General features: G+C 37.8%; 1 protein-coding gene across 1 annotated transcript in view; it reads left to right on the forward strand.

Moving 5' to 3' along the window:
* Positions 1-24,279, forward strand: part of ERICH2 (glutamate rich 2) — a 948,280-nt gene that overhangs the window by 104,434 nt on the left and 819,567 nt on the right. Inside the window, exon 2 of the mRNA XM_044075511.1 lies at positions 14,761-14,800. Coding sequence (XP_043931446.1) covers positions 14,761-14,800 — 40 coding nt within the window. The remainder of the gene's footprint in view (positions 1-14,760; positions 14,801-24,279) is intronic.

Below are 24,279 nucleotides of genomic sequence, written 5' to 3' on the forward strand. Positions count from 1 at the left end.
AATCTTTCTGGTGCCAAAGAAGAGGGAACCTGTAGACCTGTTTTTTTTTTTCTAAACCTTCACATCAAAGTTTCAAAATTCAGAATGCTCTGTCTAGTCTGTTACTCTTATTTTTCGGTAACTTGGGATTTGAAGTATGCTTATCACATTCTAATTCACAAAGATTTTTTTAGGGGAGGGGTCCTATCTCTTGTTTACATTTGGAATTCCCTGCCTAATTCTTTAGTTTGTCTACTGCTTCAAGGGTGTTTAGAAATTGTGTGGCTCCTGTAATACCTCACTGTAGGTTGCAGGAACATTTTTTTGGTATTCCCCAAACCGGTCTCTTGACATTTGCCAGGGAATATCTAGGGATTCTGGGTTTCATGGCCTATACTATTGTCGTGATTCCTTTGGCCATACTTCATATGAAGAAAATTTTAAATTGTTCCTCAAATCTATTTGGACCCAACCCCAGCAGCCCCTGTCTTTTCAGATTCTAGTATGGGGATTTGTAAAAAGAGAGTTGTTTGGTGCATACGCCAGTCCTCTCTTAACCTGGTCTCATTTCCCTTCCAGACCATATTCCATCTGTAAGAATAGATGCCATAGACTTTGCTAGGAGAGATTTATCCAAGAGGGTGAACCTCCATGGTATGTGCAACAAGCAGGAAAAACGGAAATATGCGAATGTCAAAGAAATTATGGCAGTAATAAATGCTGTCTTATCGCAAAGTCATTTTTGGATTCCAGGTCCTCTGCTATTAATCAAAGACAACAGCACAGTGATGTGGTACATAAACAGGGGAGAACTATATCCTACCCCACTTTACAGGCTAGCTGTGGTAGCCCGGGAACCAGAAATTCAGCACAATTTTTCCCTACAGGCTATTTACATTCTGACATTGTTGCAGACCAGCTGAGCAGGACCAGGACAGACACTCGCAAATACAAGTTCTACCCAGAGGTCTTCCAGGAATTGGTTCAACTGTGGGAAACTCCTCCAGTTTATCTGTTTGTCTCCATTCACAACTGACGGTTAAAGAATTCTGCTCCAGAACTCCTTGCACAATGGCCTGAAGACAGATGCCTTTTCATCCCTGTGGAGGGAAATATTTCTGTATGCCTTTCCTCTGATAACCAGGGTTCATTTAAAAATGCAGAAGGACATTTAAAAATGTAGTGACCTCCGTTTGGACCAGGCAGCAGTGGTTCTCCCTTTTGAAAATGGTCGAGAGCAATTACCACAAGCTTCGCCACAGAATGAGCATGCATATGATAGGGTATGTTTGTCTGATACATCCCAACCTTCAACTTCACTTGACTGTTTGGATATTAGAAGTTTAATCTTTTCGATACCTTTTTTTTCAGAGGATGTGCAGGTTTTATTAAGTGAGGCTAAGAAAAATGCTACTAGAAAATCACATACCGGTAAGTGGAAAAGGATTTCCAGTTGGTGCCAAAGTAGGAACTAGGATCCTTTTCAGGCCTAGATGTCTCTGGATGTATTTTGAGTCGTTATCCTCTGGCCTTTTTTATACTTCAGTAAAGATATACATTTCAGTCACCTCTACTGGTCTGCTAATAGATCCTCCTCCCTTTCTACTCGTCCTCAAGTCAAATAGTTTTTGAAAGGAGTTTTACATATCCATCCACCTAGTAGACGGTTGGCACCTTTTTGGGATCTTAATTTTGTTCTGGAGAAACTTGCAGTTTGTCCATTTGAAACAACTCATGAGGCTGATTTGAAATTCTTAATTTGTAAAATAGTTTTACTCATTGCTCTGACTTCTGCAGGAAGACTTGAGTTACAGGGTTTTATGGAGAGTCAACCTTTTTTCATTTTTTTTTTCACAAGGATAGGGCAATTTTCAGAACAAATTCTTCATTTATGCCTAAAGTGGTTTGAGTTCACTTTGAATTAGGTCATGCATTTCCCAGTTTTCTTTCCATAGTCAAAAAATAAGGGGGAGAGGGTATTTTACACACACTAGATGTCCACAGGCAACTCTGATACACTGACAGGACTAAATGCTTTACGAGTTCTGAGCAGCTGTTTATCTTCTGTGAAAGTAAGAACAAGGGGCAACCATCAAAAGAGACCATTTCTAAATAGTTGTCTTATGCTGTTTTGTTCTCATCATAACAAGTCCCTTCTAAATATGGTCGGGTCCCATTCTACCAGTGCTGAGGCTTCTTCTGTGGATTCCAAATATAATAAAAACAAGATCCCTGTCATTTGTGCAACCATTTACAACACATTACAAATTAGATTATTTTCTATGTCCAGAGCAGTTTTTTAGGACCATTCTTCAGAGGCTCCTGGATTCTGATTCTTCATCCTCCCTTTCTTTCTAAACTCTGGTAATCAAACCATATAGCTTGGGTATTGCAATGATGAGTATAGTACAATTGTATAAGTAAACATGCTGAAATCGTACATTATTAAATAGATCACTGTTGCAGTGGGAACACCCTCCCTCCACCTTCCCTCTTTTTCTTATATTTTTGTCAGGGTATGAATAGTTTTCTTTTTCCTAGCACATATCTAACTGGTAGGGCCCTAGCCTTCCTTACTCTGGGTAAAGAAAGCTCTGAAGGTTTGGTACCCTGAACTGTACAACAGTTAGGGCATGTGAAAGGTACCCTTAAGCTTAGGAAGCTGGCTGGTTGTCATTGCCTTGGCATGATATAGCCAATATAGTTTAGGCTGTTGCTGTTAAGTTCACATTTTGGAGATGGGATGGTGAGAAACGCTAACTGTGTTAATGTAGAAGAAAATGGGCAACGTTGGGAGCACTTACTAACTGGTTCAAGTAAGAAGATCACGGCACGGTTAAAAGTTTTCATTTTATTTAAAAATGATTTTGGTGAGTGAATATGATAAAAATATTTACAATGGATGCATTAAACAAATACAATATGTTTCCTTGCGGAACATGGAATTCTTCTAACTCAAAATGAGGAAAATACTCATAATGAAGTACAATTAAGAGGTATGCCCCTAATTTTGAATTTGTTGCTATATGGGAAAAGGGAATAAGCAAATCTCATTCCTGTTGCACTATGCTGACCAGAAAATCTGAACCAGCGACCCTGCCTCTTCACTGAAAATTGTTAACCTGTCAAGAAGGCAAAGTTCTGTTTCCAAGCTTTTCTCTGCTTGATAGTGTGGGAATCTGAAGACCTGCATCTGGAATGTTTCTCCCGGGGCTTTCGCTGAAAATAGGCTCTATCCTAGTCGGACTTTCCTGATCAAAAAATGATAAATAAATCTGATACCATATAGGCATATCATATTCATCAAAGGGTATAATCAAGTCTTAAAAAAGCTAAGTTTTTTCCTGCTTTAAACATAAAGGAATAGTTTTAGCATCTAGTTCAGTAATACAGGAGTTGGAAGTATCTCACTACTTTTCATAATCCTGGCCTTGCATACCTTTTCATTAAAATGTATTTGTGGCATAGTTGCGTGTTATGGCTGTATATTGGCTTCCAGGTTTTCAGGTTGCTGTGAAACGTTTCTTGAAAGGGGTCATTTATCTGAGGCCTTCAAGCCGTTGTGTAAGGCCTGTCTGGGATTTGAACTTTGCCTGATTTTGAACGTATAAGTTCAGTAGACCACCTATATCTTTCTTGGAAAAATCTTCACTGTCAGAAAGGAGTTCTGAGCTGCAGTCCTTCATTTATAAATAACTTTATGCAGTTTTCCATAAGGACAGTATGCCAATGAGAACTCTAGATGTGAGGGAGAGTTTGCTTCACATTTTTTTCAACCAGTCCAACCAGATAAAATGGTGAATAGTTTGCATACTGTTGATACCCGGATGAATCCAGTAGTAGAATGGAACAACGCAGCCACTGATACAGTTTATTTGTACCATTTATGTAGGGGTAATTTATGCTGGTGTAACGTGAAATTATGCAGTTGGTTTGAGTCAATAGCTCTACTCCATTCACGGCTGGTGTTAGTGCCCCAGCAAGTGTCAAGTTGGGGCCCCCTTCGACACTTCCAATTGAAGTATCGCTGTGTCACTGCTACCCCTCCTAAGCATCTTTTTAGTTCATGCTACAGAGTTTTAGGAATAGTATGCACAGACTGAACTATAGCTAAAATGCTTTTGCATTATAACAGGCATGTGCACCACACTGTATTGGCCCATCTCACAGAGAGACCTTTACAGTGATGGCATTTACTTGTGGTGATATCTCACAACATACCTAGGTACAGGGTCTGCCTTTGGCTCCATTTTACCTAAGGCTATGTTCTCCTTGACGCCCTCCAATGCCTACTGTTTCACCCCCACCAATCACACATCCTCATGTACTCCTCCTTGTTCCCTCATCATGCACATTACTTTCTTTTCCTTTACTCGTATTTGACCTTACTCTTCCAGAGGCCATGGTATTTTAGATGCTCTGAAATGTTTGCTTTTTTAGCAACTTTTTCATCCATTGATGGTGTGAGTAAAAATTATGACTTGGGGAAATAATAAAATCCATTGTTGCTTCTCAACTTTCCTTTTCTTTACATGCCTTAACTGATCAAGATGTTGCTGTTCAACTTTCTTTTTGTTTACATAACCTAACTGGTCAAGACAGCACAAAATAACTGTATAAGAAATTAAATATATTAAGACAGGGTGCTCCCCTCATACACAAGCCATAAGGTCAGGTGCTGTGAGGTACATTTTTAAGCATTTTCCCAATCTTTGATGTAATGATGGTAGAAAAAAAACATGATTAAGAAAAAGTCAGGCTTATTTACCCTTTTTCGAAGATGTAAGTTGTGCCCAAGGCTTAATGTTCAAAGCTGACAAAACATTAGCTTACAATAAACAAGGCATTGTTTGAGAGGATACATGCATCCTAGAAAGCAATACTGCATGCCTTCCAACCCCCCCCCCCCAAAACAGCCACTGTCTGTGTATCTGTCTTGTGTTAAGACTGGGATGAAAGCGGATGCTGTAATGGCCATAGTCATGCATTTGAAGTGATTGCTGTCATATGTATACATAGCATGCCTCCTCACCCTTACCTTCATTAGGTAGTCACTTGCGTATGTACCTGATTTGTGAGCGTTTTGAAAGGGACGAGAAAAGTCACAGTGATGCATTCCAACTTGTTGCTCCTAGACAGTGCAGTGGTTCTACCCAAGCAATAGTTACCTTTACACAACTCTGAAGTCTGAGAGAAGTAAAAGAAACTGTGACCAAACTGTCCCCAGCCCCAACATAAGCTATAATCACCTCCTGGACTGACATCTGAGGTTTGATTTCGAGGAAAATTTAAAAAAAATGACTACACTATCCCCAGCACCCATGCAAGCTACAGAAACCTTCTGTGTACTCCTTTGAGCAGGGACAATTTTAGAATAGATTGGGTAGAAGGCACCGGCCAATCACTAAGCCTATGTTAAAATCTATTTATATAGTCTGAGTTATGGGGACGACACAGACTCGTGGAATCTCTAAAGGTCTGAATGATCTGCGATTTATATTTTGTCTTATTTTTGAAAGATAATTACATGTTAACTGCATTTTGTACCATTACCCTGAGGAGTCTGTTTTCCTGGCATTGTGAATGTCCACAGATAAAAATCAGTGACCACATCCACACACACTTACAATAACACTGTCCCTGACATGCAAAGTCTATTATAAGATGTACAAACGCACACATACATGCTGTGTGCTCTCCTTCAGACAAACTAGAGGAATACCACTTCACCTATAGCATTTCTTTGGGGTGCTTGAGGAAACCAGATCTCATAGGTAAACCCATACAATGTCGGGGAGGGCTTGCAGACTCCCAATAGAAAAAGTTACCTTCACACACACCTTACTTCTGCCAAACTACCAAATATAAACACCTATCATGAGCGAGGTCTATATTTGTGAAGGTAAGTGAACTAAATTGCCATCTTGTCACTCTTAGCTATACTGCACCCCCATGCACAAACACAAGCATAATGGCAATGCTGATATTTTGAAAGAAAGTATGGCCAGCTTGTTGTTGTTACACTGCAGACTTCACATACCCACATAGCTTAAGCAATAGTAATACTTAATCTGATCTTGTCATTATTCGTTTATTCTTGACAATTGGGTCTGTTCCCATTCTCAGAACCGGCTCTGCCATTATACAGCTCGCATCAGCCAAAAAACTCTCGAGCTAAGACTCTAACTTCAATGCCCCTCTCTCCATTACATCAGATCTTGTTTGCTGCTCTGTCAGCAAGGCGCGTCAGCCATTCCTCTCAGCTAAGTCGCTAAATTTCCTTTTCTTCTATAATTATGTACAATTTTTCAGACTTGTCTTCTTCCATTAGTGATTGTCTGTCAAGTGAGTGTCTCAATTCTACCTGCAAACCTTTTTACTGTTATTATTATACCCTCTCTGCCTTTCTTACCTCTTGAAGTATTTGTTTGTACCATCGTTTGTTCTTCCTTTCCCTTTCTCTGATTTACCGAGTGGTATTCTAGCCTACCATAGTTGGTAGTTTCCTTTTCTTTCTTTCCCCTATTTAGTGGGTGGAAAAACACAAGGCGCTTCTGGCTTTAAACAGTGCCAACACTGTGGGAGAAAGATGCCCAATTCTGATGGGCATCTTTCATGTGCATACTGTCTAGGAGCTCCTCACCTAGAGATAGTGTGACATCTGCAAGAGCTTTAGTAATCAAGCTCTTGTTGAATGTTGAAATAAGCTCATTTTGAAGGGCTACTTAGAGACTCCTTTCAGCGAGGTCTTGTCCAAGGCTGATGCATCAAACTCTGACCCTTCCAAAAAGAAGAGCCATTCTGCCTGCGTCTCTTACGCCACCAGTGGCCCCAAAACATAAGTCTCCGGTTCTGACTGCATCTTCGTTACCAAAAGCTAAAGTTCCGAAACTCAAAATTCATGACTCATTGGCACCATCTGCTTCTACTATGGTGCCTTCAACACTGACTGACACCAGCTTATTTGGTCTCCAGTTTGGAGCTAACCTCTCCTACGGCATCTCAGCAAGCCCTACCCATCCCCTTGGTGATGATAACAGAACAAGTTCTCCACAGGACAAAGTACTCTCCTCTCTTCCTAAAGAAAGGCCAAAGGTTGCAAAGCAAGGTAATTCTCATTGCTGCCTTTTGACCCAAGCAAACTTGTTTTCTCTTTCTATGGCCTCACTTAATTCACCAACCATAGACTCTGGGCCCTGTTCCAGACCTGCTCTTTCACTCGCAGAGATTGGTGCACCCCAATTTCCACTCTCTCAGGCTCACAGTTTGGTTTTTGTAACTCCGTTAATTGCCAGGCAGAATTTCATATCTTCCCTAGTGCAAAAGATTCTTATGGCCTCCCATAGGCCTTCCACCAGGAGACTCTACTCCAGTAAATGGAAGAGATTTTCAATTTACACCTCTGAAAACAATTTAGATCCATTTTCGCTGCCTGTTAAAAAAGGTTTTGCAATTATTAGCTACTCTGATCAAGGAGTTTCAGCATCTACCATTAAAGTCCAGTTAGCACCCATTTCTAATTTTCACAGTGGCTTTGACTGATCCCTTATTTCTCATCATTTATGCAAGGTTTTTCTCAAAGGTACCTTACAATTAAGACCCGCTGTTCAAAGATCCTTGGGATCTCACCTTGGTTTTACAAACTTTAGTACTACCTCCCTTAAACAGCAGCTACTTGCCATCTAAGATTCCTTTCCTGGAAAACTCTCTTTCTGGTAACAATCACTTCTGTCAGAAGAATCTCCGAGATCCAGGCATTGTGTGCAAAGCCCCCTATATCCTCTTTCATAAAGATAGGGTGTCATTGAGGACTAACCCTGCTTTCCTAAGGTGGTCTCTGAATCCAATATTAATGAAACTATTGAATTACCAGTTTAATTTCCCAATTAATCCAACAAAGATAAATATTGCTTATACTTACTGGATGTACCCAGGCAATTGCATTTTTTTATCTAAACAGGATTAAAGAGTCCAGGAAATCAGATCAATTGTTCATTTCCTTTTCTGGTCCAACAGTTGAACAAGCTGTCTCAAAAGTGACCTTATCGAAGTGGCTAAGGGACTGTTACTTTGTTTATGCAGATTACCCACACAAGAACGACTGCAAAACACCGACACTACATGGTCGACAATCGAAACACCGACAACGTAATTACTGCACAAAAAAAGGAAAATAAAATTTCCTTTTTTGTGCTAGCAGGGGACTTCGCCCCCCTGCACCCCCTGTAACTTTAATGTACCAACTCAGAGATCGCACTACAGTGCAGGAATGGAAATCTTTCCATTACACACTACGGAAATATACAGTTTCCCCATTGTCGGCATTTTGATTGTCGGCCATGTGGTGTCGGTTATGTGGGTTTCGGTCTTCTCAGCTGTCGTTCATCTGTAGGGGACCTGTTTATGCACATAATCAGCCATAAGTTACCTGCACCTGTTAAAGTGCATTCAACCACATCAGTTGCCACGTCAGCAGTTTTTCATTCAAAAGCTTCTGTGGACAAAATTTGTGCAGCTGCAACTTGGGCTACATCTCATACCTTTATCACTCATTACAAAGTGAATAATGGTCTCCAGGGGAAGAGCATCTTTTGGCTCTATGGTTCTCTGGAATATCCTTCCATAAGGCCCCCAGGAACTAAAGTACATAGGAACTCTGTCCCATTTGTCAAGAATGAGTGAAGATTGACAGCATCAGATAAAGAAGTTATGTACTCGCCATAATGTTCCAGTTGTGTTGCCGATCTTTGTTCATTCTTGACATCTCGCCCACCTTCCCCTTCCTGTAACTATCATGGAGGATCGAATCCTTGCCCTGGGTTGTCCTAGGGTCTTTACATTGGACATTACCTCTGCTTATAATTATTGCGTATATTCTTGCTTTTATTTGCAAACTCAATCTGAGGTAGTGGAGAGAGGGGCATTGTGGGTAGAGTCTTAGCTCGAGAGTTTTTTGGCTGGCGTAAGCTGTAATAATGACTGAGCCTTGGAACCAAGTCCCATTCATCAAGAATGAATGAAGATCGACAACACAGATGGAATATTATGGTGAGTACATAACTTCATTTTTTTACACTAACTTCAGCAAATAGCATAGCAGTACATTATGTGAAACTAGTACTGCCACACCAGATCAGTGACTGTCTAGCAGTCGTAAAGCAACAGCTTTTATTCACCACCCTAAGGAGTAATGCATATGTTACTTTCCCTGATTTTTGCCTCTTATTTTTGCTCTGTCCCTCTTAAAAATGTTGATTTGCTGCTAAATCATTCAAGATTGCAGACCATCACTAATGCCAGAGTTGAGGTTCATAATTATTATTCGGAAAATGCATGTTGTAACTGTCATATTAATTCTTTAAATTCAAGAAGACTGTCCAAAGCACGTCCTCTACTATGTGATGTACCTTGTCGATGAGAAAAAAATATACATTTTTTTCTTTGCACCTCCTAAGTAGTTTGAAATCTGTAGCCTACAGAGATGATTTGTTCGCCACTGTGGACATTATTAATTTGTTCATGGTGATCCCACTCACTATTGACCTTGAGAGTTTTTTGTCATTTTGTAGGTGGCAAGACTGATTTCCTGAAGATGATTTGTTTGTATTATGTTCAGTTTAGATTTAGTCCTAAAGAACAATTTTATATTCTTAGAGGGCAAATTTTTTTCATCAAACAACTGGCATAGCTGTAGGAGCAGCATGTGCCCTTCTCTATGCAAACATTAATCTGTATGGGAGGATTAACACATTTAAATCAAATTATTTTTCTATGGTGCATGCATACTATCAATTTTTGGGTTGCTGTTACCTGATCGAACGTTTAGGTTAGAGAATACCTAAACATCGATCTGATAATAGTGAAAGCAAAAAACCATGAACGGCTGATTTAATGCAGGGAAAGAATTCCCTTGGCTGTTATACAGATTTTGCCCCTTTCCCCACTGTAAGGCGATCTCGGACTTGGTATATTTAGTTAGGGGTGTGTGTGTGGGGGGGCACAGCCCCCCATTTCATTTTAGTTTAAATTTTTTTTTTTGCGGCTGAGGGAATTTATTCCCTACGTTAAATTGGCCGTTCGCTGTTTTAATTTTTCAATATTACCAGATTGACGTTTAGGTATTCACTAATCTAAACGTTCGATCGGGTAATATAGACGCCAGTTTTTGGGATAATATCTTATTGTTGTGGAGTGGTGACATTAGTTTTTTTGTCTTTTTTTTTTTATTGTACATTGAGAAGACAAATCATTTGTTTGAGATTCACCTACCAGACAGGTGTTGACAGCATTAATTATCTTGATATCGCCATTGAAAAGCATTATTCTTGGGTTGTTTCATCTCGCCCATCTCCGGGAGGGAGACTTTTATAACTCTTAAATGCACTTCGATAGTTGACACTCCTTCATTCAGAAACATAGATCAGTGAAGGGTGTGATGGTGCAACTTTGGGGGGTTACCAATGTGTTCAGCAAGTTTTATGCTGAAATAGGTTAATGTCTGCTTCATTATAGGAGCAATCCAAATTCTTTCCTAAATTCAATTAAAGATGAGCTTTTTAAAGGAAGACAGGGCAGCTTTGAGACCCCTTTTGAGTAAGTACATGATTATATTTGGTGGGATAAGCAAGAACAAGAAAGACTTGAGCTTTGCCATCGTCTTACTATACAGTGGTGATGTTTTAGATGCACTGACACTGTCAAGACCACTTGGACATATGTATTCACCCCGTAGGTAAAGAGAACTGTAGGGAAGTTGCCACGCTTTGTGTTTAGTAAAGGGAGAAGTATTAAAAATTTAATGGAAGGGAATTTTGATGTACTGGTTAGGATCCACAACAAAAGAATGATGAACAAATGTGGGAGTTGTAAATACTGTAGGTTCATCAACAATGGTTCATATGGTAGTGTGGAAAGTTGTGACGGGAATATTCCTTACCTTGGTTATTGTAATTGCGACACTAATGGTGTGGGATTTTTGGTTATCTGTGTTTTATGCCCCACATTTTGTGCGGGGAAAAAACACTAGGAGATTGAGGGACAGAATTTATGAACATCAGCATGGCATTGAGATTATGAAAACCGCCAGTTCTTTGAGTAAACACTCTGGCATATCCTTTGATTTTTAAAAAATATATTCTTAAAGCAGCAACAAGGTACCTCTCAGTAGTAATGGAAGAGATTTGGATAGTTGTGAATTTAAAGAATTAATATGGCAGTTAACTTTATGCAATTAATACCCCTGGTATTAATGATTATATATCTATCTCCAGCATGTTGAAACAGAGGGCTGCGTCTTTGAAATCTTAAATATAACTATTGATATTATAATCTTTAATTCTCCATACTTTTAAAGAAAAATTTTAAATACATTTACTACTTGCAATATTTTCAGCAATCCATTTATTTAAATAATATGTGAACACTTGTGAATGGCAAGAAACTCGCATATTGTTTTATAATTTGATTTTTTTTTATTTGTTGGAACATTTTTAGTAGTGAAATACATTGTAAAATCTTTTTGATGTTATATGTAACTTTTACAATGACTTACATGCTCATTCATTGGGCTTTAGTATTTTCTGCGCTTGGTTTTGATTAGTTAACAGGTATGTTAAATGCCGTTGCTATGCCCATGTTTACTTTCACTCTGAGGAAGTCCCATTTAACAGAGGGACAAAAGTGCTCAGTGAATACTGTGTGCCTGGAAAAACACACACAGTTTCATACTTGATGCTTAACAAAAACATACTGATGGACTGCTTGTCTGTTGCAGTCCGTGGTTAGTCTGTCTGTTTCCCTCTCTCTCTTACTTACAGTTTCACATACACATGCGCACACACACGCGCACACACACACACACACACACACATACACGCTTTTCTATATATTTTTTTTTTTAGTTTTCGTCTTACTTTTACGATCACTAAACAGCAAAGCATTCATTCTCCAATCAACATAGCAATGTACAGCTCAATCATTCTCTGAGAATTAATACAACAAAATTGTGATTAGAAATGTTAGGTCTCACTTCAGTAGTTCAGCAGCTGCTTTAAAAACCTATATCTAGCCAAAGCAGTTCTGAGAATTTTGTACAGACATCCAGTCACACATTCTTAAAGTATTCTAAACTCGATGTTCACTCTAAAGGTAGAAGAGAATTTCTCACTGTCTTGCAATGCATGCTTTAGATATATACCCTTAAGCTCCTAGAATTAAGCATACTACTTGCTGCTTTGCCTTCCATGTGATGAATTCCTGCTGGAATGTCCCTTGTGATGCACACAGTACGGATGTGAGGCAGCACTTTACCACAACGGTAGATGTTTGAATAATAAAATCATTACTGCAGGATAAGCTCTCGCCATCACCATGCTTCTACACATAGTTTGGGTGTTCCAGGCTCATTCATAGTATGTTTATACCACTACAGGCTTTAAAGGATCTTGTGTCATATTACAAATCATTTAAAAAGCAGCTGTATGCACACACTTGTAGTTTGGAGATGTACTAGGTTAGTTTGCCTTCTACATATTTTTCTACATTAGGTGATTTAGGCTTTTGAGGTTCCATTGACTTTCTACAAGAATATATCTGCTTGCTACTTCTTGGGCACCATAAAATGAGTAAGTGGGGCAGTCTTTTTTAAAGCCAAACTTCGTGTAATGGTCACAGTCTCAGATGGCATCCATGTGCCCATAGGGATGTCAGAAAACTAAAAATGATGAGGTCAGTGTACTAACATCTGGCCATGTCCCTTTCATATAATTTCTGCAGCAGTGATCATGTATTCAGACATTTGCTGTTGTGAAGAATATATTCATAGAACTCTGCTTAATTTTCAGACCTCATTTCTACTAAATAATTCTTTACTGATGAGCATCAGCATGTAAATTGCAATTCTAACAGAGAAAACATCAAAGTGATCTGCCAGATCTTATCAGTGGAGACGGCTGCTTTGTTCTTAACTGCACACAGTCCACTGATTAAGATTAGAATGCAAACTCTCTCACTGACTTGCTGAGCTTCATTCAGCATAGCGGAGTTTTGAACTGAAGTCATCGGTGGTGCAGTGCAGGTTTATAGCACGACTTTAAAAAGAATTATTAAAAACAGGCAAACATTTTAAGTGTGCAGGCACATAAGCACTTTTTAAGATTAAACTACATTTTTAACAAACACCTTCACTATGTTTTTCTATTGTTTTTGTTTGAATGTTGGATTGCAATCTTCACTTTTTGCAATTGTCTGTATATATGTGTGTGTGTGTGTGTGTGTGTGTGTGTATATGTGTGTGTATGCATATATATATATATATATATATATATATATATATATATATATATATATATATATATTGTCTAGGGACATATTACCCTAAAATATTGCAGTAGAACACCCTGTTAAAATGTAAAATGAATGCGGTCAGTTTTTTTGCACATTTTAATGTTTATATTACGGCTAAATGGATATTTAAAAATGGCAACATTCTGCCTAGTTTCTCTTTAACCAATAATAGGCATTATGGAGTGCCTTCTGTGTGGAGTCTGCATGTCCTCCCCGCGGTTGGGTAGCATTCGAAAGACATGCGTGCGTAAATGGGCGTGCCTTCGTTGAAGGTTGGGCGTTGAGCTGGCACCTCGCCGTTTCGTAAAAATCTACTGCCAATCATTAGCGGACCGGAGTTCCGCTGTGGCGACCCCTTACCGGGAAAAGCCGAAAGACAAACAACAACAACATTAAGAAATTAAACTGGAAATAAAACCAAGTTATGCTTATATCTGCCCTCTTCTAGCCTTAATTTTACACTTGTAGGGCATAGGTTGTCAATAGTTGCAGAAATTAATGGTGGAGGGACTGTATTTTTATTTTAAAATATGAAAAAATGTAAAGATTGCAAATAATATGATAATGTTATACTTAAGATGCTAGCAGTGTATCCTTCAATAGGGGCAGAGTTGTTTAAGCTTGGCATTGTGCCCAAACCCATTTCTCTTTCTGTATTGTATCTGGTTATAAGTAAAACAAGTTTAAAAAAAAAAAAAGTCTTATTTTGCTTGTTTGACTGCCTTTGATGTACCAATTAAACCCCATTAAACCTCTTGAGGTATCTTCTAAACAATCTGCATGCAGATGCATGCATTGAACTAATTGTTCTTTGTCATTTAGAAGAAGCCTGAATGAGTATATATCCATACCCTACTTCTAAGAAACTGCAAAAGTGCTTACTGTTTAAGGGGGAGTAGCTTTCTAGATTGTGCAAGATGGATTTTTTTTGCTACTGTCTTAGTAAAACTATGGCAGGACTCCTGAATGATCACAGCTGCTAACCGCACCATACTGTAGAATGTTTAAAGCATGTGAAGGGAAGGGATTAACAAATCACTGCAGATAGCCATTTTAAGTGCTCAGTAATTTAGCTATAGGTTTTGTACACTTCTCTATACTTGAATTATTTTACCTGCTATTTCAGACCCTTACTAATCTAGTTATATGTTGCATATTTTACTGTTCTTTGGCTATTGTATCTACCCAAGGAAGCTTATTTTTGATAACCTAGCTAAAACATTATTGTATACCAGAACCATACTAATGCGATTATTCATATCAGTCGGTAGTTTGCTAGAATGCTGAATCATCTGTCATTAAATCTAATAGGGTAGTTAACATTTAAGAGTGTGAGGTTTATAAAAAATAGCATTACATTATTTTATAAATGCAGGATAAAGTTTGTAGAAATGTTATGTTAATTTTATAACTGAATTTCTGCAATTTGTGTTTTAGGTCTGGATTTGCAGGCATAATGTCAAAGAACTTGTCACAGGTAAGAAATTGCTAGAGAAAAATAGTCTCATGGTTAAAATGAAATTAAGATTAAGACGTGTAGTATAAACTCACACACGAGTGGACGTGTGGTATTTGCAGATGTTTCATCAGTCTATGATTTGTGGTGACTAACTCATTCAATAATGCAGGCTAAATAATTATTTTGATGAGTGATGTCAGAATTTCGACTGGTGCTCGTTGGTGAATGCTGGTGGAAATGGTGCTCTATCCATGCGTACATTGTAGAGAAAATTTGCTAATTATACAAAATTTAATGCAGCTGTAACCTTTTTTAAATATAACCTCTGTAAGCTTTAATATATGTGAATTCTGTGACCAGTTTAATTGATAAATTAAATGTTCTCATGGTATTTACATTGAAAATGTTAGTACTGGAAATGACTTCCTGTCCAAATGTCGGTTAATATCTGAGCCATTCCAGTATAACTGGAGCTGAAATTGGACTTATAATGAAAGCTGCAATGAAAAAAGCAAATAATTGCATCTATAGTTCAGACTGTGATTTAAATGTTAGTACATCCGCTTGTTCAGCATCGGGGATACTGTGTTCTGAAATAATTTACTGCTGTGGAAATTTTGTACTGGAACCTCTTTGATGACAACAGCTCAAATGTCTTTAGGCATACTGCAGCCCTGTCATAGGTTCATAGGTAGGTACTAGGCTATCGGCCTGAGGGCATAAGTAAGCCTAGCCAAAAGTGTCTTTGCTTTCTCCACCCATGTAGATTAAATCCCTGCCCCTCTATTGAGCAGAGCCACAGATGTGATCCCAGGGGTGAATTTCCTACTACCCTTCCACTCATGTTTTTTCTTGAAAGTGCTAATGATGAGCTCTGCTTGATGTGGATGGGAATTTTGTTCCAGAGCATTGGAAGTCTCTGGGTCAAGAATCTATCCCTCCAGTATGTCCTATTGATGTGGTGAGGTTTAGGTCCCTAGAGCATGTAGTTCGGGGAGATTGGGATTTCTTTAAGTGGAGCATGTCCATCAATTCTGGGTTTGACATAGCTTTATATGTCAGAGATCTCCTCGGAGTAAGCGGTATGTGAATGAGTAGAGTTGAAGTTTCTTGAGCTGGTCAGCATAGAGCAACTGTTTGAGGCCAGCAATCCTCTTGGTGAGGTACTTTTGGGGCCTCTCCAGTTGGGATAATAGTTGAATAGTGTAATAGTTGATCAAATTTACACTTTATCCTTCTTATTCTTTTTCATGTAACCATAAATTTAAATGTAGTCGTCATTACAAAACCTTTTTTACAGATTATTTATGACTCATTTAATGGTTGAATAGGTTTATAGATTTTTATAAATACCACCCTAATAGTCGGTATTTATTCCCTAACTTTTGATTGTTCTAATCTGAACATTTAGAGTTATTCTAATTTTAGCTAATAATGTATATAATTATTTTTCCACCATATACATTATATAATTTATATCAAACATTTCTTGTAGAATTTAATCATTCATTTTAATTATTTGTTACTAGTTTTGATTGCCTTTCATATATACATCTTTCAGAGTTCATAGTAATTATTGCACTTATCACAGAAAGTCTGATTGTTTGAACTAAGGTCCAGTAAACATAGTCGTCTCTTCCTTTTTAGTGATATTCATTGAAACTGATGATGACTAAGTTATTCACACTTCATACATTTTCGGACCGAAAATTTTTGTTAATATTAAATACCATACATTATTTTAACATTGTTGTTCTAAAGACTCTGTTGCTCAACTGAGAAACTTGAGCAGCTAAGTAAGCGCTTAACGTTGTGTGTCATGAGACAAATTTTATGGCGTTATTTTTACTATATATTTTCTCATCGGGTAGCTGAAAAACTTTTTTAACTATACATATTTATGCTTATATTTATATGAATACACTTCTACAATTTAACCTTTCAGTGAATATGATTATGTTGGCACACAGTGGTTATAAGCTTTGTAGATGATGTACCTACAAAGAATGCATATGTTTACCAGATTTTGCTAGAGCAAGAGCAACTTGAATATCGTTTTAAATTTCCCCTTTAATTGCTAATTGTAGTGATTAATTAGATTAAGCTTTGTACTAACTGTCATACTATTTAAACTCTGTTTGTGGGAGTAATTGTTATCTGAGGAAGCGTGGTTGTTTCCACGCGAAAGCGCTTATCATTCACCCACTCGTTTTCTGAAATAAAAGTTTATTTTATTGTACAGCTGCTATTTTTACTGGTTTATTGGCTGCATACTATTTGGTTATCCGGACACATCGTGGAGAGATCAGGTTCTATTTTCTGGCTATTTGATTGTTGTTTTGTGTTTCCTGATCTCCTAAAGCTGCAGTTACCTCTTGGTTTTTTTTGAACGCTTTTTTGTGGTAACTGCTCTACACGATGGATTCTCCTGATTTGGAACTTGAATACAGACCGGAGTCGAGGGACAGCCTAAGTATTCCTAATGGATTGTTACATTGTGTTTCAAACCCTTTATTGGCTCTGGAACTAGGTGGGTCTTCTAATGATTTAGTAACCACTATACCGGAAGAAAATATTGTTGACTTTAATAAGACTGTCAAAGACTTTGAGGATAAACTATATCTATTGCAAAGGTACGCCTGGCAGAGGCAGCAGCTTGAAGCCTCTTTACATTACCGCATTGTTCCTAGAGGCATGCGAGTATTTTGTATGCTGTCCTATGGAGACAATCATCCGATCCTTTTAAAAAAGTGGCAAGACCTAAATATAGAACAAGGCTTCAGATACATGACTTTACTGAATGAATATTTTTCGCCACTTGAATTTAAGTTACGCAGTGAAATAGACTCTGTTTATAAAAGCTTGTGTGAACGGTTTAAATCTGACTATGCTAAGAACAGACTACAGACTATATTTTCACAAGTCAGCTCTTTTAGTGACAAACTAAAGCAGACTAAGCTTAAAAAGCTGCAAAGAGACTTTAATGATTTTCAAACTGGTCAAATCTTTGTTTGGCCAAGACACAATATAACGCACGCTCGTGAACAGAAGCCGACACCTCCTACGCATACAATAGATGATGTCACTCATCATGTTACACCTGCCATGACTGTTGAGAACTTTGTTTTGCCTTCTCCGTTTACAGCAGAAACAATTGTACCTAATACTGCTGAGAATGATGTTCCGAGACCAACGGTACCTTCTGCTACACCACCCCCTAACCAGCTGGCGTTTGTTAGCATGCCTAATGGTATTCCGCTAGGAGCGAGACCCAAAACAGCTCAAGAGGTGAATCGTTTTTTACCATACCCGATAAAACAGCAATTCCAAGGGAGAGGACGCTCGCAAAGCAGAGGACCGAGGAAACGGAAGATATCCGAAGAGAGGTACGGAACAAGAAGAAGACAGAAAATGTGACTGATTTATTTATTAATCTGTCTTCTTACGATTTGGACTCATCTGATGCTAGTTTAATCAACAAAGGCCTAAACTTTATTCCTGCACAATGCAGTAACTTAACTGACGTTTTATGTGATTTGCATATCTTTTGTAGAAGCGTTGCTCTGAAATTGTTCTTTAAAAGTACGTCTGTTAAATCAGATGGTAGGATCGCAGATACTGACCCTATGTCTTTAAAATGTAAAAGTAATTTTTCACCTCCTTTGTCATTTAATTTAGAATGTTTCCTAAAATCTTGTGAGAAGGATTTCTACCACCTATTCTCTAACCATAAAAAGAGGATAGCTTATGTAAACCTAACATCAAATGAAATGAAATCCCTCAAAAAACTGAAAAAACTCACTGACATAACCTTTAGACCTGCAGATAAAGGTGGCGGGACTATCCTAATGAATACTACAGATTATGTTTCACTAATGGTAAATATGTTGTCAGATTTAGACACATATAAAATAATTTCACAGAAAGACGTTGACGGTATAGTCATAGGTGTGCATGAGACTTTACATGACTTGCTTATGTGCAGGCAGATCTCTCCTGAACTATATAGTTACCTATTTATAGAATTTCCAACTACCCCCATTGATAAAGGGACTACCAAAGATTCACAAAGATATTAAACCCTTACCCCTTAGACCTATAGTTTCAGGTGGTAATTGGGTTACTGCAACAATATCTACTGTTATTGAAAAATTTCTTAGACCTGTAGTAAATGCAGTCCCATCTATCCTGAAAGATACCTACCGACTTTTGGAAAATATTACTGACCTGACTCTTGATGTTAGAAATAATGAATATATTTTAATAACACTTGATGTAAAAAATTTATTTACTTCCATTCCCAATGATATGGGACTGGAAGCTATTAGAGATTTGTTAGTCAGGGATACTGCATTTTCTGGAGATAAGATAATTTTGATCTGCCAATTACTAGACTTGGTACTTAACAATAACCTTTTTATGTTTGATGGTAAAACGTATTTGCAGACATGGGGGTGGCCATGGGCACCCCCTGTGCAAACACGTATGCAAATTTGGTGGTCCTAAACTGGGAAAAGGAGTTTCTATTTAGTAGTCCTATGTTTGAAAAAATTAAATTCTGGCGTTTTGTAGATGATGTCCTTTTAATATGGCAAGGTACCTTAGGGGATTTCAAACAATTTTTGGACTACTTAGAATCCGCTACTACTTATCTAAAATTTACAATGGAAGCTTCTAATAAATGTGTTCATTTTCTTGATGTCTCACTCACACTTGATGAACAAGGCAAAGTTACATCGTCTTTATTTAGGAAGCCGACCTGGACCAACACATTACTTCAATATAATAGCATGCATCCCAGGCATACGTTTCCTGGGATCATTAAGAGTCAATTTATCAGGCTAACTAGGTTATGTCAGAATAGTGAAATGTTAGAGTTGGAAACTAATAAATTAGAAACACTCTTTTTGAACAGAGGCTATAATAGTGGTTTAATCAAATCTATTAAAGATCAGGTCTTATATCCATCAGTAACTATTCCTCAGGTGTTCAAGAAGGTCACTTTATCTAAACCTAAATTAACCAATAGTTTAATGAAAATTTCTTACATCACCAAATATACAAGTGACGTAAAATGTATAGAACGCACTATACGTAAGAATTGGAATATACTGATGACTGATACCTCGGTAACTAACCTAGTAGGGAGCTACCCCATTTTCCTTTATAAAAATTGTTCAAACCTGAAGCAGATTTTATACAAAGATCATTTTCCTGGCTTTAAAAACGCTACTGTAAATTTAGGAACTGTCCCCTGTGGTAATTGTAACAGATGTAATTACATCTGTTCTGATTTATGTTTTACTCATCCCACTTTGAATTTCATCTTTTATTTTAATACCTCAGCTACTTGTTCAACTAAGAATTTAGTGTACCTAGCTACCTGCACTAAGTGCACTGCTTTCTATATTGGTCTCACCAAAAGGAAGTTAGCTGACCGAGTCTATGACCACCTGTATGAAATTAGGAAAGGCTCAGACACTAATGCTTTAGCCCAGCATATAGCAAAGCAAAAAGACCACATATTCCTATTTAGAGTGCTAGAAGTATTAGTTTTAAATCCCAGGGGAGGAGATGACATTAATAACTTGGCACTAGCTGAATTGAGATGGATTTTAAAATTTAATGCTCATAATTACCCAGGTTTAAATACCTCTGTATCCATCAAACCTATCTTAAATAATAGGAAGCGCTAATGAGATTTAATTAAGATTTCTTCATAGTTATCTCCTGTTTATAGCTTAGTATCATTACTTGTTTATGTGTTTTTTTGAGTATAAGTGTGTAATATACATTTTTATATTCAATGGGTTTTAGTACACTTTCCCTTATGTATTGATATTGTAACAATATAACTCAACCATGTACTTAGCTAACTCTTACATTTACTGGTTTATTGGTATACTCTTTTAAGCTTTATTTTAGTTGCAGCATATTCCAGTTTTAACTTAGTCAGCTTGAAATTGTTATATATAGTAAACAGCTTATTTATATAAAAAAATTTTTTAAAAAGGCTTTTAAAAAAAGTTTTGAAAAAAATTTTTATATATATTTTAAATTAGATTTAACCTTCTAGGATGCTCTAAATTTATTTAAAAATCTTCTCAGAGATTATCTATTATCTATTTAATAGTTGATCAAATTTACACTTTATCCTTCTTATTCTTTTTCACGTAACCATAAATTTAAATGTAGTCGTCATTACAAAACTTTTTTACAGATTATTTATGACTCATTTAATGGTTGAATAGGTTTATAGATTTTTATAAATACCACCCTAATAGTCGGTATTTATTCCCTAACTTTTGATTGTTCTAATCTGAACATTTAGAGTTATTCTAATTTTAGCTAATAATGAATATAATTATTTTTCCACTATATACATTATATAATTTATATCAAACATTTCTTGTAGAATTTAATCATTAATTTTAATTATTTGTTACTAGTTTTGATTGCCTTTCATATATACATCTTTCAGAGTTCATAGTAATTATTGCACTTATCACAGAAAGTCTGATTGTTTGAACTAAGGTCCAGTAAACATAGTCGGCTCTTCCTTTTTAGTGATATTCATTGAAACTGATGATGACTAAGTTATTCACACTTCATACATTTTCGGACCGAAAATTTTTGTTAATATTAAATACCATACATTATTTTAACATTGTTGTTCTAAAGACTCTGTTGCTCAACTGAGAAACTTGGTACGCTAAGTAAGCGCTTAACGTTGTGTGTCATGAGACAAATTTTATGGCGTTATTTTTACTATATATTTTCTCATCGGGTAGCTGAAAAACTTTTTTAACTATACATATTTATGCTTATATTTATATGAATACACTTCTACAATTTAACCTTTCAGTGAATATGATTATGTTGGCGCACAGTGGTTATAAGCTTTGTAGATGATGTACCTACAAAGAATGCATATGTTTACCAGATTTTGCTAGAGCAAGAGCAACTTGAATATCGTTTTAAATTTCCCCTTTAATTGCTAATTGTAGTGATTAATTAGATTAAGCTTTGCACTAACTGTCCTACTATTTAAACTCTGTTTGTGGGAGTAATTGTTATCTGAGGAAGCGTGGTTGTTTCCACGCGAAAGCGCTTATCATTTACCCACTCGTTTTCTGAAATAAAAGTTTATTTTATTGTACAGCTGCTACGTTTACTGGTTTATTGGCTGCATACTATTTGGTTATCCGGACACATCGTGGAGAGATCAGGTTCTATTTTCTGGCTGTGGGTGTCTTATGAGGTACATCTCAAATGGGGCATTGTACTCAATGAGGGGTCTGATAAGTAGAGGGGGACAATGACTTTTTTTTCTAGATGCGAACCATTTTGTGATTAGGTGGGCTACGTAGAAAGATTTTCTGCCCACTGTGACAATGTGATTATCAAAGAAGAGGTTACTATCCACTTGGGTCCCAAGGTCTCTTATCACACTTTCTGTGTTAAGTGAACTTCCCCCAATTTGGTAATTCATGGGTACTGTGTTTTTACCAAAGGGGATGACAATGCACTTTTTGGCATTTAGCTTGAGGCCATGGTTTTGGCACCAGGTATCTGTCTCGATGAGGCCCTTTAAGTGGATGTCTACATCGGCAGGGGAATCTGTTTTATGGCACCCAGTTTGCAGTTATCTGCGAACTTGGTTAGCCATAGACCCTCCGTGTTCACTTGCACTTCAGAGAAGTATATACGGAACAGGAGAGTTCCCAAGACTGAACCCTGGTGCATTCCACTTGTCACTGGTTTTGAGTCTGATCTGGAGTCTGCAACTCTCACCTTGTGGGTTCTGTCCATGAGCCAGTTGGTCACCCATTTCGTGACGTAAGGGTTTATGTTAAGGTTGGTGAGTTTATCTGTCATTCCTGAGTGGGGGATAGTATCGAAGGCTTTAGCAAGGTTCAGGTAGGCTGTGTGGACCACTTTGCCCTCATCTATGGCCTTGCTAACGGTTTCAAAGAAGTCTACCAGATTTAGGAGACATGATCTAACCTTTACAAATCTGAATTGGGTAGCATCCAAAGTTTGGAGGTTACCAATGTCTTTGTTTGAGTTCCATGATGACGCTCCATGGCCTTGCAGACCAGACTTGTCAGACTAATAGGTCAATAGTTCCCGGGGTCTGTGGTGGCTCCTCCTTTGTGGAGTGGGATAACCATTGCTGTGCGCCATTCAGTGGGCACATAGCCTGTGGTGAGACTGTGTGATTGAACATGGACTTTAGGTGGGGGGCAAGTTCATTTTGGAGTTCGTGTAAGACGCAGCCTGGGATGTTGTTCAGTCCCATGGACGCTGTTCTTTTGGCTTTAGAGAGTGCCATTTTTACCTGCGTGTTTTTGATTAATGGGGCTCTACAATCATTTGGTATAGTTATAGGCCCTTTGGGGGGTGGGGAGGTGAGAGGGGAGTAAAGTTAGCACTGAACCTATCTGCCAAGATGTTGGCAATATCAGTTGGCTCTGTATATTTTGTGCCATTCTGCTGTAGCGCAGTGCAGATCTGGGTGTTGCCATGGAGATTCTTGACCTAGCTAAAGAATGCCTTGTGGTTGTCGTTGGAATCCGTGGCAGTTTTTCTTTCAAAATTCGCTTTGGAGGATTTTATGAGGGATCTTAGCTTCTTACTGAGGCCCATCAGGGCTTTTGCAACAGTTTCTTCCTTCTGTTGTAGAGTTTAATGGCAGGGGACCACCAGCTTGGCTTCCTTTTTTTAGAGGATAGCATCTTGGTTTTGTTAGGGATAGCATAATCCATGCACTCATGCAGGTGCTTGTAGAGTGCATTTGTGTAGGATTCAGCAGTTGTGACTGTATTATCCATCTGCAGGGGGGGCGCGTAGTTAGCCACCTCTCTTTTGAGTAGAGTGAAGTTCGCTTTGGAGAAATTTTTTACGATGGTTTCCTTGTGTGGAGATGGTGTTGGGATGTGGATATCTAGGGTGATTAGTTTATGGTCTGATCTAACCAGCGAGGAGATGATCTCTGGCATTGTCACCCTTGTTGGTAATGACCAGGTCCAGCTACCCATGCTTTTGTGGAACATTGCACAGACATAAGTATGGCTTTCAGCGATGCTTCCTCCTCAAGCTGAGAGCTCTTCTAGAACATAATTTACAGTGAAATTTAAAGTGTTACACAAGTTTCTATTAGTTTTTATCTAAAAAAAAAATGGATGACAATAATTCTGAGATGAATAATCCCAAAAGGGCTAGCTCTGCTTCTGTTGCTTTAAAGGATCCTGTATGGGCAAATGATGAAAAAAACATTGTTTTATCTTGCCATGAATTACTGCACCTCCCAAATAAGTACTCATTCCTAATTAATTATTATTTTTTTTTTTTTTTAATTTTTGTCTGTCCTCATGGGGACAGACATCCTGATTCCTTTGCAAAGCTAAATAGGTCTCTATAATGCACTATAAGAGCTCAGACTGGGAGAAAAAGAAGCCCTACCATTTGTTCTCTGATATACTTCCATTCACTTA

The sequence above is a fragment of the Protopterus annectens genome, chromosome 6.part1, assembly GCF_019279795.1.
Source record: "Protopterus annectens isolate FY-2018-M chromosome 6.part1, PAN1.0, whole genome shotgun sequence".
NCBI classification, from domain to species: domain Eukaryota; kingdom Metazoa; phylum Chordata; order Ceratodontiformes; family Protopteridae; genus Protopterus; species Protopterus annectens.